General features: G+C 46.7%; 1 protein-coding gene and 1 long non-coding RNA gene across 6 annotated transcripts in view; one reads left to right on the top strand and one right to left on the bottom strand.

Moving 5' to 3' along the window:
* Positions 1-2919: 2919 nt before the first annotated feature.
* On the bottom strand, positions 2920-26657 carry LOC140218938 (uncharacterized). Its single transcript, XR_011895097.1, has 2 exons — positions 24317-26657; positions 2920-3159 (listed from the first exon to the last, which is right to left on the bottom strand). It is a non-coding gene; the product is annotated as an uncharacterized lncRNA (long non-coding RNA).
* Ars2 (arsenic resistance protein 2) overlaps positions 12332-27589 on the top strand; it is a 116537-nt gene continuing 101279 nt past the window's right edge. For 2 of the 5 annotated variants that reach the window (XM_055065900.2, XM_055065901.2), the window contains exon 1: positions 12332-12577. In XM_055065900.2, coding sequence (XP_054921875.1) covers positions 12548-12577 — 30 coding nt within the window. In that variant the 5' untranslated portion in view covers positions 12332-12547. The remainder of the gene's footprint in view (positions 12578-27589) is intronic. The other 3 variants (XM_050169962.3, XM_050169965.3, XM_050169966.3) reach the window with 2 other exon arrangements.

Here is a 27589-nt window from a genome sequence, read left to right on the forward strand (position 1 = left end):
GCATAACGCGCACGCGGTCTCCTCGAGCAGCGTCACCGCGCACCCGATTTCCCGCCAAGTGATTTATACTTCCCCCGTCCTCAGCTGGAGACCTCGCCGTCTGGAATGTAACACACTTGCGTGCAACGCTGCGAGAGCTGTGTATGAATCTGCCCGCGCCCGGAATACCATACGTATAGTACAGCTTCCATCCGCAAGCCAAGTAGACAGGCATGTGTGGGTCTATTATGTACACAGACGCAAGTGCACGTGTTCGACGCGTCGCCTGCTGCCGGCGCTTTCACGCTGTGCACGTGATGGGTTTCCTTCCACAGGGTCGGCGGCACTCGCCCGCTTCCTTCTGTTCGGGCTCGCGCTTGAGCCCGCGTCTCCGCTTTCGTTCCGCCAGGGTGCGGGATAAACAGAAGACCGACCCGCCGTGCTCTTCTCGTCCTGTTTGTCTTCACCCGACACCTCTTCCATTGCCGAGCTATGTTGGAAGCGTATTTTGGGACAGCCTTTAGGGACGAAGGACGCGGTGTTTCCTCCGCGCTCTGATGAGTTTAATGATCCATTCGGTTCTGGTAAAACTGACTCGCCCGAAAGCGAAAACATTCATTCATTCATTCATTCATTCATTCATTCATTCATTCATTCATTCATTCATTCATTCATTCGTTCATTCATTCATTCATTCTACAACTACACGAACATTTGTTGAACGAGTGCTTTATGCTCGGCATGAAACCACAAACCTGATAAGTGTATATCAATTTTAAATTATGGGGTTTTACGTGCCAAAACCACTTTCTGATTATGAAGCACGCCGTAGTGGAGGACTCCGGAGATTCTGGCCACCTGTGGTTCCTTAACGTGCACCTAAATCTAAGTACACGGTTGTTTTCGCATTTCGCCCCCATCGAAATGCGGCCGCCGTGGCCGGGATTCGATCGCGCGACCTCGTGCTCCGTAGGCCCAACGTCATAGCCACGGAGCCACCACGGCGGGTTAAGTGTATATCAAGACAATAATAAAATTGAATGATTCATTATTCATTCTTTCATTCACCAGATTCACCATTCACCATTCACCAACGGCCCTTCGCGTTACAGCGATGGCTGATAAACCACCACTTCGCGCTACGTTCGGCGTCTTCAAGATTCCAAAGCGAAGCTTTCTTTATCTGCTTTCCCTGGCTTGGCGTGGCTGCCTGGCTGATGGGTCGGTCGCTATCTCGGATTATATATATATATATATATATGTAAAGGTTATGTGAAAAAACAAGCGAAGTGGCTTATGTAACACTCGTACGCGGACCAAGAACAGCGATACGTCAATAGATTGGTGGATTATATTTCATGGTTTCCTTGATTTACTTTTTTTATTTATTTAGCCATTCGGTATGTGCCACTCGGGCTGTGCCCATTATTAGCAAACCCTCCAGAATCAGTATGCCCCACTGTTACACGAGAGGTACAGAATTCCTGAATGTTTATTGACACGTGTCATATTTTGCTGTGCATCTCTTTGTTTTCCTTTGCTTCTTGTAGCCCTTTTGTTCAGAGCGCTGCGCATGGCGAACCTGGTGAAATCGGTCTTCTGTTGCCAGCGTCCTTAATATAAATTTATGCATCCATACTTTCAAAATTTATACCAAATTATGCTTTGTAGCCATTATTTACTCATCCCGTACCTCATCTGCATAACACAGTGAAAGCACACTTTCGGCCAAGGACTTATCTCTCTCCGTTGCCAAAAGAGCAGCACCAACACCAGCGTCATCCACTGGAATAAACAGGGCCGCCGATAAGTCCATTTCCACTGCAGTACCGCTTTTACCGGAAACGTCCGTTCACCATTCAAAGCGCACGCTCTTTTATTTTTTTCTTCCTCCCGCTTTCCGCGCCCTACATTTGGCTGCTGTGCTCGCCCTACATGTGCGCTGGCTTCTTTCCTCAAACGAAGCAAAGCTGTGGCGGATTGTCCGTTTCTGAGCGGCTTCCCCGGCGGGCACGTGATCGGTTTTCTTCCACGCACAACACGAGAGCACTTTCTCACCGCCCTGACTCCGCTGTAGTACCGGGCAGCATAGTGGGAGGCGGAGTTGGTCCTTGCAAGAACTTCGCTACACTCACTACGTTGGAAGCTTGTAGCTTGTGGGTAGACTACCCGCGAACATAGTTATGGCCTCGCACTTTCAATCGACTATGGCTAACAGAATTTCCACAGCCTACTCAAGCGTTTCCGTGTAAAAAAATTGTTAAATGCTGCAGGTTTATGTGCCAGCACCATGGTCCGATTAGGATGCACGCCGTGGTGGGAGACTCCGGAATAATTTCGACCACCTGGGGATCTTTAACGTGCAGCTAAATCTAAGTACACGTGGGTTTTCGCACCCCAGCGATATGCGGTCGCCGCGACAGGAATCCGATAGACGCATTCCTCGAGCTCAACTGCGCAACGCAGCAGCCGCTAAGCAACCGCGGCGGGTGAAGCGTTTCCCGTGCACAGGCAACGATTCGATGTGACATTACATGCATAATGCAAGCGTTCAGTTCTTCGTGCGCAAAATTATTAAAGAGTTTGCGCATGATTGATCATAATACATTGAATCTTCTAATAGGTCGAGAGAAGTATGGTATGTAGTTATGGAATTATTGGGCAGCGCACACAGAACGTTTCAGTTGGTCAGGTTATTTAACGGTAAATGAAACTCTACGAAAGGAGGGGGGGGGGAGTAATCGATAGACCGGATTAACATACATTACCATGATGGGCTGGTATAAATAAAGAGACGAGAAAACAAAATCCACACAAACAAACAGCGCCTACACATAGTGGTGACAATGAATTTTGTAATAAAAAAAGACACGTACTAGATAGTGAGACTTATTTTAGAGATCTTCGAATAGTATATCGAAACAAAGGAGGGAGAGAAAATAGTTGTTTATTTAGTTTTATTTTACTTTCTTTCTTTTAGGGGAGGGTGCATTAAGGGATAAGTTTCAGCGACGGTTTCACGGCACATAGTGCGTATATATTACGCAATCAGCCTTTTGTGTGAAAGCTCGCAGCTTTTCCATTCTGGCGGAACGCTATTTCGTGTCAATTCTTCAGGACAAGCTCTCAAACACACTCCTTTCCCAAGTTCCTTCCACAGCGTGTGATCATCCTTGCGCACTGAGGCAAAAGATAAGAGACAATGTGCCACGCTCAACCACCCAATGTACCACGCTATGTACCATTCTACTAGCATAAGCATGCACCACGCGGATTCACTCACGTAGGCTTTGCTTTCCACCACGTCAGCGATGTGCACTACGTCATCCTACGTCCACTCTCCACTTAATTGAGGCAACTGCTGCTCGCGTAACTTTTTCGCAGTAAAGTTAAGTTGAAATTCCGCGACTGTCCTGCGTACATTTTTTCTGTGTCCTGTCCTCAAAACGCGCCGTTATAACTACGTTCCATCAAGCCAGGAAGCTGTTAGCGCAACCAGGGTTACACGCACCTATGAAATTCTGCTTCTACAGATTCTAGCACTCGTTCCTCATTTGCCTCACCTCGCTGCCCACGCCTTCCTGACACGTGATCTGTGGGCCATCGGTACTCATCCCGCAGGTCATGAATCAGGAGGGCAGCGAGTTTGAATAGACGAGTCGCCACATCTGAGGCGTGCCCACTCCTGCTACGTCTCGTTTGTGAGACGGCAGCACATTATTCTGATGCATTTATTTAGCGAAGTTTCTATTTTTGAATTTCGCGCCATATTACAGCGCCGGTACATTCACGAATTGCAGTGTCTTCGCGTGCTTGGGTCGTTTCTGTAGGGTGAAGGAAATATAGTTTATTTTTTCTGAAAGCTGAACAGTTTAGGTCTTTCTTTTTATCTTTATAATGCAGTGTAAGTCTTCCTTGTGCATAAACAAACAATTATTCCCCAGCAAACGCCTTGACATACCATTTACGCCACGGGGAGCTAGTGCGGGTACGTCAAGGTGTCATCGGCACGCGTCTTTCGTTATTGCGCAGTTTCTGGCTCAACCCGAAGCTGTGCGCTACACGGCGTCTTCCAATATGGCACACTATGACTCTTCGAGAGGTCAAAAACTCGAGTGGTATGTTAATGCCATTTCATCAACGCACCGCAGCTGTAGGAGCTGCTTCAGCTATCTGTGTAAGAGAGAGAGAAAGAAGAGAGAAAAGGCTGGGAGGTTAACCGTACGCACGTCCGGTTTGCTACCGTGCACTGAGGGAAGGGGGTATAGGAATGAAGAGAGAGAGAGGGGGGAGATAGAGAGAGCTCATTTTCCTGCACATTTGAAGGTTCGCACCGAGTCTGCACGCGGTCGCCAAGACCTGTCGACATGAGGTACTGCAACAGCGGTTTCGGGGCGCTCTAATAAAGGCGCACTGACGCTGCTCGACGCCGAAGACACATTTTTTCGCTTCTAAATTAATCGAAAAAATAGCTAGCGGATACGTAAACGAGTGCCGTGCATTTTACCTTAAGTAATTGTTGGCCGCACTGCCAGCGTCATAGTCACGAAAGGGGACTTCCAATGCACCCGATTAGAACCTTCTACTCCACAAAATCACGCCGATTTTTTTTTTTTCATATAATTTATTTTTTCTAATTCAAGCCTACGTGACTGCCTTTTTTTTCTTTATCGTCCTTTGTTCATTCAAGCTCGCAGAGACCATTAAGACGTGTTAGACTCATCGAAGACTTTTTGAAAGAGATATTGAACACATATTGCAAATAGACATATTGACATACTGACATATTGACAATATACATACAGACATATTGACATATTGAAATGGAAGTGGGCGCACGTAAACGCTTGTCTGTTTTCACCTTCTTCGTCAGTGTCCTCTGCATAACACTGCTTGAATGTTATTCATTATATCGCAGCCACAAGGTCAAGTCGCTGCCCTATACAGTCAAGTTTATTTCTGGTATACGACCGGATCTGTCACGTGTATTCGTCCTGATCCTCCCACCGGTGGCGCTCATTTTAACCTGACGCGCGCACTCGCGTTCCTTCAGCTAACGTAATAAACCGATCTCTGAAGTTGATTTCCGGTGCCTGTACTCAATCATAGCGCTTATGTGCGTCTCCCAGAGCTCTGGTGTATCTCCCTCGCTTCATCCGCGCCTTCTATATACATTGCCCTTAATTGAAGGTTATTCACTGTGGCCTATCACCAAGAGCTTCTAGCTTATCAATTGGTGGCTCGCTTGCTAGCCCATACGCACGCGCACTTAATCTCTCTTTCGTAACTTTTTTTTTTTTTTTTTTTTTTACAAAGACGAGCGCTGATTGGAACCACCTTGCTGCCTCTGATCGCGTCGATCATCGACAAAGAATAGTTCATGCAAGGCCGCTGTTACTAATCATTCTGAGTAACACTATTACTGTTCGTTCGTTCGTTTGTTTGTGTGTGTGCGTGTCTGTTTGTTTGCTTGCTTGCTTGCTTAAGACTCCTGCTTGCTCTCTTTATTTTTTGGCATCTGTAGCAAACTCCCACTCCTTCCAGCAATGCTTCGAACCTGCTAAAGAAATAATGCTCGCATCGGCGCTGGAATCAAGGTGGTGTTGAAGGAAGTCTCGAATTTTAAATCGTACAATAAATCTAGCCCCGATCCCACGTGCGACCAGCTTTGGCTAGGGCTTTGACTCTGGCTCTGGCTTAGGCAACACTGCACGTCTTTTGTGAAACAGGAATGTGTAGAGGTTCATCCACTCCGGGGGGTCTGCTCGTTTTGTTTCTGGCGCTGTTGTTTTTTCTGCTTAGCGCTCTCGGAACATGTGTCGCCTGTGCTGTCGTTCACCCGATTAATACACGGGGCCTTGCTGGGATTTTTCCAATGTGATCGCCGCACACCTGGCAGACGGCGACAGTAACAGAATGATTACTTAAAGCAAAAATAAAAGCGACTCCTAGCGTTTTATTGCACACGCTTCGCGTTACTTCCATTTTCGTCCTATTGCCGCATTGTCTGCTGGGATTGTAAGTGACCCTGAGTGAAAGTGAATGGCAGAGTAAATTGTTTGTTACGACAAAAACAATTTGAAATCATTCCGAGAACTTGGTACCCGTGACTGTGACCCACATATGGACTCTTTTAATTGTATTCTTTTACTTCATGAGCTACAACATTTCACTTGCTGCTGGTGTTGTCTTGTTCATTCTTTGCTGAGGTGTTATGCGTCGCCGCGAACGCGGGGCTTTAAGCTATGCCAGTTTACCCAAGAGGGCACTTCTTATTGCTAAAAATTATACATACGTATACTGTTGCGAAGTGAAAGGCGTTGTGGTTCGTCTTGTGACTGCCCACAAGAAACCGTATGATGATGATGCGCTGCCTTTCTGCGCCAAATGTAATGTTATTTCATTTAGACGGTATTTAGCTCACACGTATCATACAAATTATTGCCTCCTTCGTGTGTCGTAAATGGACTCAAATCAATAAATAAATAATAAAATAAAGGTGTGATTGTGATAATCTGTGCGGCTATAACGTAGCAGAGCAACGCAAGGACTATGACGGGTGTCATCGTTAATTTTAACCGCCCATGGGCCCTTTAATATCCACCCAAATCTAACTGCACGAATGTATTCTACAAGCCGTAGAGAGAGAGAGAGAATGAAGAGGAAAGGCAGGGAGGTTAACCAGATATGAGTCTCCGGTTTGCTACCCTACACTGCGGATGGGGGATAGGGGTTAGAAAGATAGGGGTTAGAAAGTTACAAGCCGTAAACTAGCACTTGAAATATTTTTATATAAAGCACCCACTATAAACTGGCTATAGCTACTGAAGTTTACCTTAAAATTCAGACTGAAGATGTAATGCGGGTGTGGCAACAGGATCTAGTCTCAGCGCTGTTCTGCAGTGCGCCAGGAACCACTATTTGAAATTTGGAGAGGGTGTTTCTAACTTTATGAACAGCCGGGGAGGGACTCTCAAGTCCCTTTGAGATCGAGGACAATAGCTCCACGCTGTTTGTGTGAGCGTTGTGAGAATAAACAGCGTGCAGCCTGCTTTGCAAAAGAGAGCACAGGCGATTACATTCGCAAGCGGCAAGTTATGTCTTTAACTGAAGGCTAACATTTACAGTCGCCTCGGCGATTCAATAAAGAAGCCACGAGGCAGGCAAAGTGTCCGGATCGTCTTGCACAGCATATCGCGCGCAAGAATTGAGCTGTCACCGCCATACTGCTCCTTACTTGCGAAACTCCACGCAGAGGGCTTTATTCGAGCTACTCATGAAAGTCCCTCCGGTCTACGGGCCTTCCCTCAGGCATCAAGAACGCCGCCCGCTACCGATCTATAGTGTACGCGCTTTGTTCGTGCTCGTCTTTCTCTATCTCTGCTCCCTTCCGCTCTTCCTCTTTTATTATCCCCCTGCCCTTTCACCCCGTGCAGGGTAGCCAACCAGAACCACCCTGTGGTTGCGCTCCCTGCCTTTCTATGCATCCCCTCTCTCCAGTCGTCTCCCAAGTGCATGTGCTAGGATCGCAATATTGTATAAGCGCATGTATTCGCGAAGTAAGTTTTTCGATTTGAAACTGACACAGTTTACCTATTTGTTTAAGAAACAGACATGAGCACACGCTACGCGTGAGTTCATGTACGTATATGAACGAGAAGAAAGGGGGTTAATGGAGGGGCCCGATTTTTATTAATCATATCATGAGTAGCCAACAAACAAAGGCGCCAAGGACAACATAGGGGAAATTACTTGTACTTACTAACTGAATTAAAGAAATGATAAATTAATGGATCCCACGTCTTCGCATTACATCGCATCCACTTTCATTTCCATTAATTTATCATTTCCTTAATTCAATTATTAAGTACAAGTTTTTTCCCCCATGTTGTCCTTGACGTCCTTGTTGGCTTCTCATTATATATATATATATATATATATATATATATATATATATATATATATATATATAGAGAGAGAGAGAGAGAGAGAGAGAGAGAGAAAAAAAGGTAATGCAGCTAGGAATGAAACTGTATGGTGGCTCCTCACGCTCACCTCGTGCTGAGGAAAGAAGTAAACATTCAATCTTGAATGTGCGTATCCAAGTGATGCGCACACGCAAACGAATAAAAGTGGGAACTATAGCATCTAACGCTCTCAAGGGTGGACGAAAAAGGGAAGCCTCAGCTCTCTTTCAACGGTTTCAATCAATCAATCAATCAATCAATCAATCAATCAATCAATCAATCAATCAATCAATCAATCAATCAATCAATCAATCAATCAATCAATCAATAATCAACCAATCAATCAATCAATGTTTATGCTTGACTTATGCGCACAACACTCAGCCAAAATACGTGACAAGAGAAATTTCTGCTCTTTCACTGCTTGACCAAACTCGCGCCAGCGGTACAGTAGCATTCATGCGTGGAAATTCGCACTTTGCTTCAATAATTTCTTTTGCTTTTAATAATTTTAAGTTCAGGGTAACCCGTCGCATCTGTGCAGCTTGGAGGCCTTACATTACTGTAATGTGGAAGACACATAGTAACTGTATACTGACGGTACGCTGACGAAACGAGAAAATAATATAATAATATTAGTAGTAAGAATAATAATAATAAACATAGATGCGAAGTAGAGTATACGAGATATAGACGAGACGCCAAGGGGTCTCTCCTTCGCCACAAGAACTTCTATAGAGCAGCGTGGTAGATATTGAAAACAAGGTGGAATCCCTCGTCTTCGTTGTAATTTTTCTTAGCATAGATTCCTCGCCCGTCCTTGTACGCACTCCATCAGCTGTGCAACATTTTTGTCAGGGGCCACCCTGTCTGATTGAGCCCTTTTCTTTTCCTGTCCCCTGCCCGCTGGTTCTTCGAGAACGCGTAGGATAATAAATAGGGGAAACTCGACGGAATGTTGGAAGCGCCGCTGAAGAAGAAAGTCCCCCAAGAATGAGGAAACTGCCCCGTCCTTTTCTGGCTTCGCGAATCAATAAGGAAGCCAAGCGGCAAAGCCCCAGGCGCGTTTTGTCCGCACTACGAGGCGCAAGAATTGAGCTGTCACAGTCAGACTGCTCCTTTCTTGCGAAACTGTTGCTTTGGGTCATCGCTCATGGTCAGCGTGCTACGAATCGGTAAACCTTTTCGTTCTTTCTCAAAAAACTTTCTAGCTATTACACTTTTTTCCCCTCCTTCTTTATAGGCACGAGTTTGCCTCCGACTTTGTGAGAAACAGAATCAATATCCTCGCGTGGGCCCAGAAGCGAACCTGCGAACCTATCGGAGCTTGCGACACGTCTTCGAAAGGCTTTGCAAGTTCCGCTACATGATTTGTCACATGAGTAAGCTTTCAACAAATCTACGCTGAAAGCGACAACGATCAAATGCTAACTTAAAAATGAAAAATAAAAATCTTAAGCACATGCTCAAGCGCACATGCTGCGGAGATGAATTCGGCGTTGCGCTGGCCTGCAGCGAGAATCGACTTAAAACCGTGGGTCTGGAAAACTTTATTATGGGCCTACTGAAACAACGATAAGAAAATGTGGTAATGATAGCTGGTATGGTGCCTTCCACATGACCAAATTAAGCGTACCTCTCAACGCAATTATTGTTATCTATAATTTCTATCAGTTAGTACACATTAATAATCGCCTTTCTTGTTATGCTAATGTTGGATGGATCCTTCTCCCCTGCCTCAGTGTAGGATAGACAACCGGACGCATTTAATATCTATCTATCTATCTATCTATCTATCTATCTATCTATCTATCTATCTATCTATCTATCTATCTATCTATCTATCTATCTATCTATCTATCTATCTATCTATCTATCTATCTATCTATCTATCTATCTATCTATCTATCTATCTATCTATCTATCTATCTATCTATCTATCTATCTATCTATCTATCTATCTATCCATCCGTTCCCAACGATACTGCACCACATCAGCAGGGTGCGATGGTACCACGATGCGAGGAGTCGGTAGTTCTGTGGCTTCGTGGGACGAAGGCCCACCGCAATCGGGTAGCGACGCCGAGCTTGTCTGAGACCAGGTTACACCGCAACTGTTCAACGGAAGCACTTGATGCAGGAGCTGAACAGTGCGAACACGCAAGATATTAGATGCGTGTTTCGTATCAGTTTAATTTCAACAAAGTAGCGCCAGCGAGCGGAACTTACAACTAAAATTCCCGCGGTGCATGAAATCAGCACTTCACATCTCTCTCTCTCTCTTCTTCTTCTTCTTCTTTTGTTTAATTTTGGCAGGACAAGAAAGCCGAATCGCAAATATCATTTCGACGTCCTGCACTACAATGTCCCTCATAGACGAAACTAACAGGTGGGAACTCAAACGCGTAATGTTATAAGATTAAATTTTCCGTATTGCTTTCCTGGTTTCAGTGTCTTTTGAACAGCGTTGTCGCAAAAAAAGAAGACAAAAGGGAAAGCAAAATAAAACCATGGAGAAATGGGACGACGTCGTGCGCCATATACTGGTCATTGCAAAAAGACCCCATGAAGTGTGCGACCGACTTTGTCGGTCGAAATTGAATTTCGTCAAGTACGAACATTAACCAACATGCCCCAAATTTCCCTGCTGCCGCAATACCTGGACTGACGCATGAAAGAACCCCGAGATTAATCCTAATAATGCTTCGCATTCAAAATAACAAAGAATAAGAGGATAGGTGAAGGCACCACTGTAAATTATCGGAGCCCGGGTAGCCGAGGACAGGATTCGAACCCACGCTCTCATGCTCAGCAGCAGAGCTTCATCGCTCGACCTCGCAGTTACACAGTGGAAGTTCTTGTGTGACACAATACCACCGCTTTCCACGTGGAAGATAACGCACAATATAGAGATCCGTTACGTATAGCGTTGAATGCGACTGTTTCACACCGCTGGAAAATTACTACTCCTTCCTGCAATACACATCGAAAGAATAAACCTTAATTCCAGTTTTCCAGAGTCTCTAACGCGGTGCTCAACTCCATCCTTTGGGATCGTCTCTGATTTCCACCTGCTGGCCTCAAAAGTGCAGTACTAGCCGGCAGCAAAATAAACAAATAGAACGGCTGGAAGGTAGAGCTTTCGCGCCTGACACTAACCAACCACTGAAGCACTCTACCTTTTCCAGTCTGGGCTTCGCGTAGACGCAACCTTCGAGCCTCAAAAGAAAGAGAAAGCGATAAACCACGTACGGGAGAGGCGCAAGAGTTAATAAAAAAATAATAAGAAGAAAAACAAAGTGTTATAGCTGTGGCGTGAAGCTGGTGGGGTTGGAAGTAGATGAAAGAAAAACACGCCAGCGGAACGGGCCGTCGTCCAGAAACGAGTTCTCCTGCCGTGTGCTTCTTGGTGGTCGTCGTCTGCTGCTGCTGCTGCTGCTGCCGCTGGCCGCTTTCATCCTGCAACCGTGGCGGCCGGTCTCCCGCTCTTGGCCTTGAAACGCTGCTTTTTGTGCCTTGCTTTGCGTCGGCCCTTGAGTCGCTTCTTCTGTCGCCGTTTTTCAAGAGCGTCCTAAGGCGGCGCGCTTTCTCGCGCGCCGCTTTTGTCTTGGCGTCAACGTAAGTGCAAGACTAGCCGAGCGTGCCACCCTCGACTCTGCCGCAGCCGCACGGGCGCCGAAGGGTGTTCCCCCGTTCGAAATTTCTTCTCCTCGAACCACCACGCCAGCGGTGAAGGCGGCGCTGGCGTCAGCTGCCCGGAGCAGAACATATCCGCATGATGCGACTTTGCTTTATGACCGTGCATAGGGAATACGGTTGGTTTGCCAGCTGGCGATTCGAAGCGCCGGTGCAGATGTCTCGCCGTGAGGTTGGAGTTTGCTAAGACGTACGTAAACGTGGCAGCCGATCGCAACGATTGTGATGAATGCCTAAATCAATAGCAGGCGTTTTTTTCTCGTCGCTCGTTGTTTCGCATGCTTCGTATCCTGTATCACGGGCTCTCGAAACTGTTCTCTTCCTGTCGTTCGTGCGGCTTCAGGTGGGCTTCATTCGTACTTTAAATTTTTGTCGGCGACACGCCATTGATTCGTTCACACGGCGCTGGAATTGTCGACGGCTCGCTGTAATTTTCTTCGTTCAAGCCCCTACAGCCCAGTACAATACAATTGTGCGCCATGCGGGAGTTCTCACGAGTGCGTTACAATGAACACGATACTTGCAAACTGATGCATGATGTCACAAAAGAACCCCGTATTCCATTTAAGTAAACAAGTAAAACATCATTCTGAGATATAGAAACCGAAAGCTCGTTTATAATGCTTTACCGATGCTACAGAAACGTTCTATCCACTCAGTAACAAGGAAAGAGTGAAGAGTGTTTTATGATCTCTTGGTCTTTATAGAAACGACTGGAATTTTCCATCTGCAATTGTTTATTCTGGAAGCAGGTGTTGCACTCCAAGAAAAGATTCTCAAGACCTGCTAGCGCTTTTTTCTTTCTTTTTTAATTTTTCTGCGTTGAAACCTATTATTTTAATTCATGCAACAAGTAGGCACTGTCATTTTATGTTACTTCATACTCTGCAGCTGAAGCTGTCTCCATGGTGACGACAGGTAGCAGACGACGCCGAGTAAGCAGCCTTTAAATTTGTACCGCTCAATGCTCGCGTATTTGCTTTTGTTCTGAAACAATACTGGGGCAATGATTCAATTTTGTTGCATACTGCGTAGCGCAATCCACACTCGTGGCAATCTGACGTCGATGTCTGTGGCACAGCAATGCTGCATTATACATATATGCTATCTTCGAAGCTCCCCAGCAAGCTGTCATTAGACGGCAATATGCAGTGCTTAAACTTAACTGCCATTCTTTTAGCAGCAAGCCTTGTCAGGCTGTTCTTCGTTACTCCATTTATTAGTTGCCTCGCAGACAGTATTAAGCACAGCGAAAGGTGTCGTTGATCATGTATCTAACACGTTTATGCAGAAAAGACACACGCGTTCTCGAGGCTTCGTCAATTTCTGGCTAAAACCTCCCCGCACATAAGCGCCACATTGTATCCGGTTATGAACATCTTCTCATATATGGCCGTAAAATATGGCCGTCGAAAAAAGCATGCATGTAAAGGAAATGTGCAACGGGGACAGCGCGCCTCCTAAATCAGAGAGAGAGAGAGAGAGAGAGTAGTCATAAGGGAGGGAGGATAACCAGGCTGAGCCCGGTAGGCTACCCTGCACTAGGGGAGGGGGAAAGGGGATTGAAAGAGGAGAAGGAAAAAAGAAGTTCACAGTTTCCTCTGTTACACACACAAGCGTTCATCTCGGAGTCACTCACAGGCGGCCGTACAGGCTGGTGCATTTCTAGAAACGCACCAGCGCCTTTGTGGCCTAGCCCACCGCAGACGCACGAGGCCACGGGCCCAACATCTCCTCTATGAAAGGACGGTCTAAGTGTCCCAAAGCTGTCCTAAGGGCGCTCCTCTAGTCTTTGTGTCTCCTAAACAAATTGTTCTTCACACGAGGGTAGTGATGTGGATTTGTTGGCCAGTCATGTATATAGAATCCCCGAGAGCTGGAAGACTTCGAGGGTTTATCGTTTATTACAATCACTTGGTTGCCATATTCGATCTTCTGTTTTCCTCTACTTCCCTTCCTTGACAGCTTTTGCAACATATGCTGGCTCATCTTCGTCTGCTTCTGGTCCTGACCATGGAATCTTGTAAAATATAGCTCCATGCATTTGTCGTTTATTCTTTTCTCCATGTCCTCGTGTGACGCTACACTTCATCTCATGCAAATCAATATGCTCTAGCTCTCAGGTTTTGCATCGCTTGTACGCTCGTATTTTGTGCTACTTGTGAGCGCTCGCATTGATTAGATGTCACGCCACTACTCGAAGTGTCAACGCGACGTTAACAGCAGCACTCAAAGCTTTGCAGACGATCTGCAGCAGTTCTATATAGAAACTACAGCTATACGAAGAGTTAGTTCCCTCGTGACCAGCAACGCAATTTCGCAATCCATTTGCCAGAAGAGTGAAGCCCTCGTGTGGATACTGTTGGCGGATGGGACTCGAAGTGAAACACAATAGTGAGTCGCATAATACGACAACATCTAGAAAGCCCAGCCTCCCGAAATCAATCCGATATGCGTGCATAAGCCGACATTATGCTAGCTGGTCCAAAATAGTAAAAACAAATGATCGATGTACGATTTCGGAATCAAGAAAACGTAGTAGTGGATTTTTGTTGGTCACAGGCAGGAATTTTCTGCAAATAACGTGTTATGTTGAAAGTTGAACAGAGAAGCTACTAAACCGGACATGAGCTAGGCGCACCTGAAGTCACAAGCCGCTGTATGACGGTGTAGTTATATTCTGTCAGCAGTGTCTTCCCGCACACAGGGATCAGTTTAGCTCGCGTAAAAACCACGCCTTATGTACTTCACGACATCGGCGCAAGCCGTCGTATGCGGATTTTTCTTTTTTGTGGCACGGACTCTTATGGCTCTCATCGTCGCCGATAGCGCCGTTGATAATAATAAGCTGATAGCGCGGAAGGCACCGCAGCGGGCGTGCCATTGGATGTTACTGGTCTGAGCTCTGTACACTGTCTACAGTTGTGAAAATGAACGTCCGAATTGCGTTTGATAGCAGTTAAATGCACCCTTATTTGCAGTGAAAGGAAATAATATGACACGTAATATTGTCTTGGACTCAAGATCACGCTTACGCCTGCAATTTACGTTCCAGGCAAGTAATCCTGCCACAATGATGCTTACTTGAACGTTAAATGTCCCCTTTCATATTGTTGCATTCGCACAAAACCCAGAAATAACTGTCGCAAACAGGAAGTCGCGGACCACAAATAATGTTGAACCCGCCGGCGCCCTTCCACACAACACAGCTATTCCGCACAGCGGCCGACTCTTTTATAATTTCTACGCCGCGAACATCTTATGAGAGACAATGCCGTCGTGAACTTTTCTCACCGCCGTGTGGCTCCCTCACAAGAACGAGGAAGAAGCCCCGAAAGCAAATGCACAGCTTCGGGACACGCCTACGCAGCTGCATCGCTCACGCCACGTTCCTCGTCATTGCCGTGCCTCCGCGCAGATGTTTCCTTTCTCTTTTGCTCTCCTTCTTCGCTTATCGCTTATCGTTTTACTTATTGCGGCGATGGTTTTCGCACGCGCGTGGAAAGCAGCCGCGGCTTTCGCCAACGCGCGTGGCGCCTTCTTTGCACGCTGCTCGACGAGCAGCAGGTGTCGACCCGCATCGTTCTCGGCGGTTTTTTTTTTTTCCTTTTATATTTCTTTTTTTTTTCTTTGCATTTGTCGAGCTTCGCGTCGTCGTCTGCTGGCTCGCTTGCGGCAGCTCACGTCGCGATGTCCCCAGCCGACCGAGCGACGGAGGTGCAAAAGCCAAACACGCTACTGACGACGACGCGTGCGCTCTCGTGAGACGGCGAGGCGGGGCGAGCCGAGAAGCAGACGCCTTCCTGCATGCAGACGGCGACTCCGCATATACGTGCGTGGCTTCGCCGCAGCCTTGGCTCGGCTGCGTTATCGACGAGCGAGGCGTCGTGCGTTGCGTATTGCGGATATTTGAGACTTTATCGCTATATTACGTGCTTCTGAAAAGTTAGCTGAGACTAAGAGGAAGAAATGGGGGGGTGGGGGAAGCTGGCCAGGTAACGCAATGGTAGAACATGGTGCCGTTGGTATATTGGAGTTATACCGGTGTCACGCGGTCACTTTCGATCGCGATCTTGCTCGATCACGATCCAGGCAGTCGTGATCTGCATCGAAATCGAGGCTCTTGATTACGATCGTAGGCTGACGACCATGTTGTCCTGAGAGTTGCAAACGATCAGCAGACGATGATAGCCTTACCCCCACTGACAAACGAAATAATGTTTTAATGACTAAAAAAACAACAACTTTTTTTTACGATTTTTACAGCATATTTAATAAGCGCCTTGTACCCACTCCAGTGCGCTAGAGATCACCCAGTAGGTGCCCAAATTCTATCCGGATCGTTGTTGGACCGTGAAGCAGCAACCACAGCCGATCGCGATCAAGAAATTCGATCCGGATCAGGCCCGATCGGGATCAGAAGTGACCGTGTGACACCGTATTACAGAATGAGTACGAAAGATGGGAGACGCAGTACAGGCCGACAAAGAACTATAGGTCGTATGAATAAATTAGAACATATTCAGGCATAAGATAAAACCATCTGACGCAGGATAGGGGCAGTTGAAGGTCGCGGGCCTTCAGTGTGTAGTGCTCATAAGATAGGCTGCTGCTTATGATGTGTTTTTTTTTTTAAAGAGAAAGCCTTAGATGGCTCATGGGCCGAAAAATCTGTTGTCCGGCGTTATGGCACTAAAATTCAAGCTTCAAGTTGTCGCCAAGTTCCAAGATATGGGCCAACCGGCCATATCTTCAAGTTGAATTCCAATTTATGCCGTGAAAGTCGAGAGTGGAACCCACGACCTTTGGTGAGAGCCAACCCCTCGACCTTTGGTGAGAGTCGAAGCCAAGACCTTTGGTGTTAATTAAGGCGAAGTTAATTAAGGCACGCGAACCCGCTGCCCAACTTGAATATATGGGCTAACCGGCCGTATCTCCAAATTGAATTCCAATTGACATCGTGAAGGCCGAGAGTGGAACCCACGACCTTTGGTGGGAGCCGATCCCTCGACCTTTGGCGTTAATTAAGGTGAAATTAATTAAGGCACTGAAGCCCACGACCTAACTTGGAGATATGGGCTAACCGGACATAGCTCCAAGTTGGATTCCAATTGACATCGTGAAGTCGAACCCTCAACTTTTGGTGGGAGTGGAACCCTGAACTTTTGGTGTTAGTTAGGTGAAGTTAATTAAGGCACTCGAATCCACGAAATTTGGTGAGGGAAAACCAGTAATAGGAAGTAACAACGCATTTGAATGAAAATGTGAAGTAATGTGATGAATGTCTCGTGAGTCCGCAAGCTTTAGCCTTCATCCTCTTTAGTGCATGCTAAAGTGACTGTCAACTTTCTTTTTCCAAGTACAAGTTTACTTTGACAACAAATACATAGCTCTTAAGAGAACTGATGTAAATGCAAACAAGTGCCTGGCAAAAGGTCAAAACCCTTCCCTCCAGTTGACACAACACTAAGCACGGAAAAACAGAAGAGAAAAATGGAGAGAGAGAAAAACTAGAAAGGCGTGCATTATACTGTGTGGTACAGCGATGTAAGTAATACAAATGGTTTCAGCACATGCAGTGTGTATGAAAACATATATTCAAATAAACACAGTAGTAACAAGCGATACTGCTTCCACCTTCAGATGCACGCATTCAAATATATTGCAATTTCTATTAAAAAAAAGACACTTTCCATTAGCAGGAAGAGCTAATACAATCGTGATGTCTGTTAAGGCGAAAGCCTTAAGTGGCTCGCTGCAATGGCTCATACCCGAAAAAATATACAACATAATCTGGAATGGCTCATACCTCCGTAAGCAAGCAAAGATGCAATGGCTGAATAAGAATGAAGACACGAAAGAAAGAAAGAAGGAAGGAAAAAAAGAAAGAAATAAAATATCAAATCACGAATGGTGCATACCTCCGTAAGTAAGCAAGCAAAGATGTAATGGATAAATATGAAAGAAGAAACGAAAGAAGTAACAAAAGAAGGAACGAAAGAAAGAACAAACGGAAGAACAAAGAAAGAGAGAACGAAGAAAGGAAGAACAAAAGAAAGGAAGAATGAATGACTGAAAGAAAGAAAGAAAGACGGAAAGAAATGGAAAACGAGAGAAAGAACGAAATAACATTTAGATAGTGCACTTGGTGCTCGCATTTGTCGTCGAGCGGATCGACCTACAGCGCCATACGTTTACTTTATACTGCAGCTCGTTCTGCCTTGCAAGAAGTCTGACCCCTCCGATCGCATAACTTAATGCATTACCACGTGCGCAGTAGGATTTCACCTTGACGTGTTACAGAAGTGTAACGTATGCTGCCGATTTTAAGTTTTCGATAGAGTCCGGTAGGGATGTCTCTGCGCACTGTCGTTGTTCGTGTTGTGATGCCTTATTTTTGTTCTTTTTACAAGCGCTACGGATGTTGCTAACTGGTAAATAAATAAATAAATGTCAATGCAGAAGAGTAAACAAGGGGGTGTAGGGGGGGGGGGGGGGGGAGCACTGAGATCGATGCATCCCAAGGAATGCCACGGATGTGCATTTGCCGCCAACAAACGTTATTCGCTCCCCGCCTACGTTGTGGCTTCGCGAAGGTGGTGCTCAACCTTGGAGCGCTGAAGTCGTTCTCAAACGACACGCATAAGCTTCACCTCATCTAGAATAATACTTTCAAGTTTATTCGTGACTTGGAATCGGCATCTACGGCCGACCGGTGTGCCCATCGCACCGTTTCGCCTGTGTACACTGCGAATTCCAGCGGGTGTTGGCCGATCGACGTACGCCCCCGAAACACATGCCATTGAACCGAGGGAAACGCCACGCCGAACCGAACGCTTCACGAGCACGTGAAGTTGACGGAAGCGAAATGTTTACTTCTGAACTCCGTCGTTATGCGCAAAACACAACTAGTGACGTCGTTATGGAACTTTCAAAACGCAATCGTTGAACTGCATTCATCACCCCGCAGTTGCCGATTTTCGTGATGTGGATGAATATCTTAGAACGAGGTTCTCTCGAAATAGAAAGCACTAAGTGTCGACAGAACAGCAGCTGTCTGAGCGAATAACACGTTCCGCCGGGTCGCGCCCTTTTGCTTCTCTTCAGCCGACAGCTCGCGCAAGCTCCGGCCCACCGTTGCCCGGACCAGCGGCGCGCGCTGCCTGTCCTACGCGCAGGCGACTGCAGCTGTGGCGCGTCTGCAGTCGCGGCTCGTAAAGTATTTCCGAGTTCGCTCGCTGGAGCGAACGGGCCCCGCTACAGCGACGCGAGTTGCAGCCGATGCGCGAGCGTCGCGCCGAGCTTCGGGACCACCGCGCGCCCCCCAAAAATACACCCTCGCTCGCAGACTGGGTCGCCGGGCCACTCGAGGATCGCGCCCAATCTGCATGCCACAGCACAGCCGACCTGACCCGCCGCGCCCACGAGCCGCAGAGGGTATAGTGATTCGAAGAAACAAAGCGCTGTAGACTGTATGGGCGTGTCAGTGGCGTAGCCAGAAATTTCGTTCGGTGGGGGGGACTCCCGTTGCAGCTCGGCCTCCTCCTCGTAAAATTTTTCCAGGGATCAAATACATTAATAACTGCATTGCCATTGCCAAAGACGCCGCAAAAGAATTTTTGAACGCTACGCACTGTCAAAACAACTAAAATATGTATCTTTTCATAAAAGAATTCTCGTATGCCCCCAGAATTATGCCCGGAATGACCGATATCAATGCCTTCATGGTTTTGTCTATTAAGTAAAGAAAATATCACACGAACTTTAGACCTATATTAGTTCGAAACCAGCAAAGCAATGCATGCCGCTGATATGAAAAATGTAAAGGCCGTGAAATGAACAAGTTGAGGACAAATATTTCAATGAAACCCTGTCATTCGGTAACCTTGTTTACATATTCGTACGTATGCAACGGTCAGAAAAAAAATCTCAATGACGCTGTCCTTTGTTCCAATGTACTGCGCAGGAGCAGCTGTCACCGGTCACGTATTGTATTTGCAGCAAAATTACAGTCGCAACAGAGAGCACATATAAAAAGCACGAGTTCTGCAAAATATACGAGGGCGACTCAAACGAAAGTGAGCCCATGCAAATATATGACAAACGCGGTACTGTTTTAAAAGTAGTCTCCATGAGCATTTAGACATTTGTCCCGCTGACTAAGGAGTCGCGTGATTCCAGTCTCATAAAGATCCTTGGGTTGCTGCTTCAAAAAGTCTGAAACGGACTCTTTCACGTCATCGTCCCAAACGAGTCTGGTTCCCTTGAGCTGTTTCTTCAATTGTCCCAAAATGTGGAAGTCGCAAGGCGACAGGTCTGGGGTGTATGGCGGATATTGCAGCGTTTACCACTTGAACTTTGCCACTTTTGTGTTAACCACATCAACGACGGGGAGACGGGCATCATCATTGAGCAAGATGGCCCCATTTGTCAATTTTCCACGTCGTTTGTTCTTGATTGCGATACGCAGCCGATCCGGCGTTTCACAATATCGGAAGCGATTTATAGTATCTCCAGGTTTAGCCAATTCGATCAGTAATGGCCCCTGACGATCGAAAAAAAAGTCAACAACACCTTTCCGGCAAGAATGACGGCCTTTGCTTTATTTGAGGGTAGTGAATTCGAATGTTTCCACGGTAACCATTGCTGTCATGTTTCAGGCTCGCAATAGTGGCACCATGATTCGTCCACTGTGACAACTGCAGACAAGAAGTTGTCATCCTCATTGTGATACCGGATCATATCAGTCAAAGCAGCGCCGAACCTCTCCGTCTTCTGGCGGTAGTTCAAAAATCTGTGGCATCCATTGCGTACACAAGAGCCGATAACTGAGATGTTCATGAATTATGATGTGAACCAAATCGGGACTGATGTTCACACGCTCTGCCAGTTCATCGATGCGTATCCTCCGTTCTTGTCTAATTATCAACCTTTGCAATTGTGTGGGGGTGATTGCATGGTGGCTTTGGTCCGGTCTTGGACCGTCTTTGCAACTTTCACGTATTTCTTTGAAGCGTTTGCTCCAACGCTTCACAGTGGCCAATAAAATACAATGTTCAACGTCCACAGCAGCCATACGGCGACTAATTTCTTTTTGGGAAACACCTTCAGCTGTCAAAAACCTCACGACACCACGCTGTTCAACCTAGCATCCATTATGTCACGCAACCGTGTTCAGTCCAGTGTATGAGAGCATTAAAGAACATTTATCCTCACACCTGCGTGTCGATTTTGTAAATGAGAGATGCCTGTGTGCTACGCGCATGCCTCGCATATAATAAACCGAACCATTATTGCGCAGGGTGGGTTGACTCACATTCATTTGAACCGCCCTCGCACATTAGAAATGCGAAGATGCAGTGGAATATACAAATGCGAAGATACAGCTTGATAAAGGGCAAAAGAGTGTCACTGGAAACAAATTTCTATGCACGTATACACAAAACCTCGCAACAAGATATTTAAATAAAAGTATAAATCCTCAATAAATCTACATGTCTAAGAAAAATTCACTGTGCATAATGCATCAAACAAGGCAAATAAACATGGTGGGCAATCACAGATTCATAGATCAGAGCATCCTAAGGACCGCGCCTTCCTCCCTCCACTCCCCCCGATGTATCGCGCGCGACAGAAAACGCCGCGCTTCCTCCCAGCTTTTCTCCCTTGCGCACACAAGACGGAGCCGCCATCGTCGGCTTTCAAGGGCAATGCCCTTGAAACACGCCTTGAAACTTTGTGCTCGGATGGGGCTCCTTGCGTTACGTGACTGCCAGTGCATGGGCGTAGCCGTGAGATCCAGCCATAGTTTGCAATGTTCGTGCTGAAATGTCTTTTCGAGCGTGAAAAAGACGTTCTAGACAAAATCCAGGAGGATTTCCGGCGTCGGGGGTTGTTTTGGTCGGCGGTGCATGGCAGCACGAAAAAAATTTCAGGGTGAAGCCCCATAAGCCACCCCCCCCCCCCCACCCCCCCGGCTACGCCTCTGGGGCGTGCGACTGCACGATGGTACTTGGCTTGAATAAAAGCATGCCTCGTTGGCAAAATCACAACGAAACTAAGCTATCCTACAGGACGCCCGCCGGTGTGACTACGACTACGACTTTCTGCGCTGTGAATTGATGTTGCTGCTGCTGCACACGGAGTCGCAAGAGCGCCCGCATCCAGATGAAGGCGCAATGCGAGAACATGCCTGTCTGTTTACTTTTTCCGTGGCAGTCAAATAACACCAGCTAGTCAAAATTAGGTTTCAGCCCACAGCGGCACATTTCTGTAGATTGAGTGTGTACATCTTTTGGACTTAAAACGACGTCATTCCAATTACGAGCGACCACCGGGTCCACCCTGCAGTTCGGTTTGCGGTCGGCCGGCTCCAGCATGTTTAGCTGCAATGGTTATATATATATATATATTCTCACACGAAAGAGGGTCCGAATTTAGTAAGGTTTTTAGTACGTCACAGCATTTCATAAAAACAGGCGCCGGCCAATCCTTACAGAGGACACAGGACTGGCCAATGTGGCAAAGAGCTCAAATCACCGGAAATTTCAGAGAACCCAGTTTCACGCGTGACGTTCGTTCGTATATAGGAGCTTTTCGTTATTGAGCTGCCAGCTCTGCTAAAGCTCTCGGCTGCTATACCAGGCAGTCGCTCGAACCACTCCATATATGCATTGCGTACCGAGTAAGTACGCATTCATTACCGCTTTTTGTTCGTGTGAGCTGTTTGCCATTGGCCTGCAGATTTAGCTAATATTTCCAATGTCACATTTTGCTGGGGCTTGCTCTTACGAACAGTTCTAGCGTAATAACTTTTCGCAGGAGAAGACGCCAGTCAAACGCCATGGCGGACGTCCTATATTCTTAGCAAAGGTGCTCGATGAAAGCCAACACCACTTATTATTAATTATAAACGAAAAGATTTGTGGATATGAAAACAATCTGTTTAATTCATAAACACTGTTTGTCATTGGCCAGATGCCTTCACATGTTAAAATTCATTTGGCACGATCATTTGGCAGCTGCTCTTAGAATAGTTGCAACTTAAGAATGTTTTGTGAATATGGACTCGAAGCCAAATTCACAGCACTTTTCATTCGTAATAATGATACTAATAATACAAATCAGTCAATCAATCATGTTCATTTAACGCGCCCAGAAACAACCCTGAAGTCTGAGTGCTGGCGCACGATAAAAAATAATAATAATACAAATACAAGTACGGGGGGAGGGGGAAATGAAATAGAAAACGGCAGTTATGAAAGGAAACAGGTTACAGAACTTTGAAAAAAATTTCTTTTAACAGCTACTCGCAAAAAACGTGAAGTGCAAATTAACTATACAGTAAGAGTACAGTCGGCCACAGAAACCACTGTCGCTCCCCAATGAAATCCATATATTGTATACTCACTGTCACGCTGCCGCTTGTAAACAAGTTCTACAGTAGTACGCAAACTGTGCTCAAGCCACGTGGCACATGATATGTGCTTTCCCTGCAAGTCACTTGACGGCCGATAGAGGAAAGAAAAAAAAAGAAGGGCTTGTGCAGGCATGAGAGAATATCAGAACAGTGATCCATTCGTGTCCCTATCGCTGGTTTTTCCCAAGAGATGTAGTACCTTCGTGTAGGAGGCCATTGGTAAACCTCCGTATATTCATCAATGTCGCAAGACCAATTTTTATTCGCGGAGTTACCTCCCTGTCACCATTAGGGCAGGCGGCTCTTAACACCGAAATTTCGGTGTACGTCCCGTCGATTCCCAGCTTTCGCTCGAATTGCGCCATCTAGATCAACGCCGGCGCCCTTACTCTCCTTACTTCGGCTTCTAGCAGCTGAGAACAGCACGCGTATACCATGCAGTACATGCACAGCCTGGCACATTGCGTCCTTCTCATTCGTGTAATGGTGGTATTTAAATTTTTTTTAAATAAAAAGAAAAGTCGACGCACTGTCTTTAAGTGCTAAGGCGAATCCAGGCCCACACATAAAGCGAACCAGAATGTAACATGTTGGGCAATTGTGGCGACGCAGGGAAGAGGATATATATATATATATATATATATTCTACAGTACCTGAAGGCGACAGGCTTGAGTGCCCGACTTTAGACATGCTGCACCTGTCTTAGTGCGTGCGAAAGTGCGACCAAGAATAGTTTCTTCTCTCTCTCTTTCTTTCACTCCCCCTTCTTCCCCACGTGTAGGGTAGCAAACTAGACAAGGTCTGGTTAACCTCCCTGCCTTTCCTTCCTCTCTTCTATCTCGCTCTCTCTACAGGTGATACCATTTTTTGAGAACTGGAAAAAAAATAACTTGCACATTACGTGCAGTATTCTACACCATCTGCTTAGCAGTGGGAAGGTCCACTGAATAGTCGGTTTACTAGCATTTGCGAGAATAAAGTTTTGTTAATAGCAGAGCAGCACTCTCTACAAACGACTGGGATTCCCTTTTCAGCCCGCGCCTACATTGGCGCAATGCGAACCTCTGTTGTAATGCGAAGCGAAGCCCTAGGAATGCGAAGTACCTGTCCTAAAACTATGCCAGGGTATTTCGTAACGAAGGAGATGCATATCTGTCTGCTTTAAAGAACAGAACTGCCCTTCAATCACGATGCAATCTTTTGTTTTGTTTTCCTTTTTTTATTTTCGAGGACCGCAGATGAATCTCTACGTACCTTTAATAGGGCAGGGGATATACTCAAGTGATTCTTGCATTTCCTTTTGTTTCCTACTCTCTCTCTCTCTCTCTCCGTGCTTTCTTTCTTCCCTTCCTCTTTCACTTCATATAGCCGACCTGCTGAGCTCCACAAGAATAAACGCGTATTCATATTTCCCTGCGGTGCTTTGCATTTTCGCCAATAAACTCGTAGGCGCGCGCACGTCTCACAGCCACAGCCCGTTTAGCAAATGAAATCTCGCGAGAACGAACCTGCCTATACCCCCGAAGCAGCTCCCACCTTTTTTTTCTTTTCTTTTTGTTGCGTCGTTTCTTTCTTGTTGTCCTTGAAAGAGAGAGCTTCCTCGCAAAAGGAACGAGGCAATTACATTACGTTCGTTAATCCTGCTCGGGGTACCGCGTTAAGAAAGAAAAATAACTGTAAGAAGGCAATGGGTGAGGGATGTCGAGATAGAGACACGGACAGACAGACACTCCTTGGCAGCGTTCCCATCACATCAAACTTGATTGCAGTAACCGTGCTTCAACTTAGACGGCGTTGTCAGAGGGTGGCATGTTTTCAACCCTCCGCTAGCAGCTGTGCGGAGACTTAAACAAAACCAGCTGTCACTAGCCGAGAGCATGTGTCTCTATAGAATCGCTACGAATCTGTACGAAAGGAGCAGGTGTATCTTGTTCTGGTTCCCTAGCGAAATCGCGCAACCCACTCTGGGGGATCGGCCATGAATAGGGTGGTGAAGGAACTGTCAGCCTTTTCTTTTTTTTTTTTTTAAATAAATTAAGGTGAAATGAAATAAGCATCTTAGAAATGGGATTTAAAGTGTCTACTGTTACAGGTATGAATATCAATTATCTAGATATCTTCTTCTTAAATTTTGTGAACATTATAAGTATTTAGAAGAATTCTAACGTGCAATTCGTTTTGTCTCGCGCAGAAAAAGCTGTAGGATCCTTTGTTTCTTTTATGGCTTGTGCATAAATATCCTGCCTATTCTGCCTAATTATTTCTGGCTTCTTCCTACCTTTCCGCTTGTGCATTCCCTTGCTTTACATTATCAAAGGTTATGTTGTTTATTATTGTTGTTTGATCAATGCTTTCGTACAATACGCCTACACGCTTGCAGTACAAACGCTGTATACGTCGCTTCGTGGGTCGTTGCTAGTTTCGTGGCTGTGGAATGGCGTAGGCTTTTCGGTTAACTGTCACGCATAAGAGCTGCTCGAAAGATGCGTCAGCATAGAGATGACTTGTAGACGTTCTTGAGTATATAAGAATTACACCGTTATCGTCGTATCGGGCGTCTTTCAGATAATTGTTGAGTTGATTTCTTGTTGGCTATTCTCTCGTGGAAGGGGCATAAAACAACCACACTAAAACGATTAAATTTGTTTACAGTTAAGGAACACGTCTTTCAGCAGCTGTTGGCGTCTGCAGATCGCGCCGGCGTCTCCTGTCACCAGAAGGAGAATGTCAATTGCACTTCACAGGAGATGTGCCGTCTCGCGTGAGCGTTAAAATAGTGACTTTGGAACGGTGTTGGTGATTGTGTGTAACACACAAACATGCGCTATTCTGAATGAAGGTATACATTTTATAACATTTGCCTCTTTTGTGTCATGCTCTTTCTTCAGCAACGTTGAGAGATATGGCTGAAAGTTGTCGCGTTAACCGTTTCGAGGCTGGTGGAACGTGCAACGGGCTCCCGTGCGTGATCGCTCGGCCTGTGACGAGAAACTTGCGTCGTGCTCGGCATGCATGCCCACCATATGTCGACGCGCCAAACCGCGCAGCCGCAGAAATGACGGCTGCAGACGACACGCACGTTAACCGTTGTCGTGAATGCACGGTGATCGACGCAAACACGGAGGCGAACGCCGTGCACGTCTGCTGCGTATATATCCCGGGGGGAACGTAGCATTCTGCCGAAAGTGTACTGCACGGCTGCTTCTTCCTCGTCCATTTGCAACGGAGCCTCTGATGCAGGCGAGAGGAACTGGAGGAGGAAAGGAAAACGTTACACATTTACGCTGCAACTTCGCACGGCGGTGGGCGCAATTGAGCAGGCGCCCGCGACAGCGTTGCACAATCGGCACTGCACGCAGCGTACGCCTCGTCGAGTGAGCGTTTCTGCGCAGTCAGCAGGGGCTGTGCGCCGGACGGTGCATGCGAGGCAGGCCCCGTGTAGCGAGCCTGCTGCGACCACGCTACTCTCGATCGGGACGCCGATTCCGCCGCCTGCACGCGCGCCGCGGCAGAGGCATAAGCAGAGGTCTCGCCACAGCTGCGACGATCGTGCCTGCGCGCCATCACTTCGCTCGGGAAGCGCGACGAACGTTGGGGCATTGCGTCACACCGCAGATCGTCCGTGCCCGGGGAATCACCGGGCCCCGATCGATGGCTGCCCGTCGGACGTTAACCATGCGTGCGAAGCTGCGCGCGGGGAAGGCGTCGAGGCTCTCTGCGTGCCTTTAGGGCCGGCTGCTGCCTTGCGACTGCTCGCGCAGTTGCCGTGATGCCGCTGCAAGACCGGTCCGGCGCGTTTTGCGGTCAGGCGCTGTCATTGCGCCAATTTGGCACCCATGTGCGCTCGTAACGTTCTGGCATACTAAGGACATGTGCAAGTATACATCTCCATGCTGAGCTCGCGCGTTGAGAGGCGAGAAGTTGCAGCACAAGCTATGCATAGCAGTCGCGAAGACCAAAGGTTTAGTGCTAATACGGAGGGTGCCAGATCGGAGGCCAGTTTTTTAAGGGTCACGGCTACGTGTTTCATCTCACAAAATTCGCTCGATGGGATCGAGAGTATTGAAGACGCAGGCACACTTTGTGATGTCGATCGCAGTTTGCTGACCACTCCAGCGGGAGAAAAAAAAATAGAAAAGCGAATTTGAAGCAAGATGCGTGCATTAAGGGAGCGCGATGTTGCACTAATCGATGAGCAATTTTGCTCTTTGCCTGCGGTAGCGTGAGCGCTTCATTCGTGTGCCTTATAATTGAAAGCTACTTTCCTTGCTCACACTGCTCGTCGCCGTCAAGATATTCAGGATAAGTACAAAACGGAAAGCGTTCCCGGCGCAATTTAAATGAGCCATAACGAGGTAACCTGCGGACAACAAGTGTACACCCTCTAAACAACCCTTGTACACCCTCTAGAAAACTACTAAGCAAAAGGCCATACTTTGAAGCGAAAGCGCATCGTGGGCAGAATAAGATAATAGTGGTTGAACACTCACCAAAAAGACAGATGGCGTCTCCATCAGCTTAAGTAAG

Source organism: Dermacentor andersoni, chromosome 6 (assembly GCF_023375885.2).
Source record: "Dermacentor andersoni chromosome 6, qqDerAnde1_hic_scaffold, whole genome shotgun sequence".
NCBI lineage: Eukaryota > Metazoa > Arthropoda > Arachnida > Ixodida > Ixodidae > Dermacentor > Dermacentor andersoni.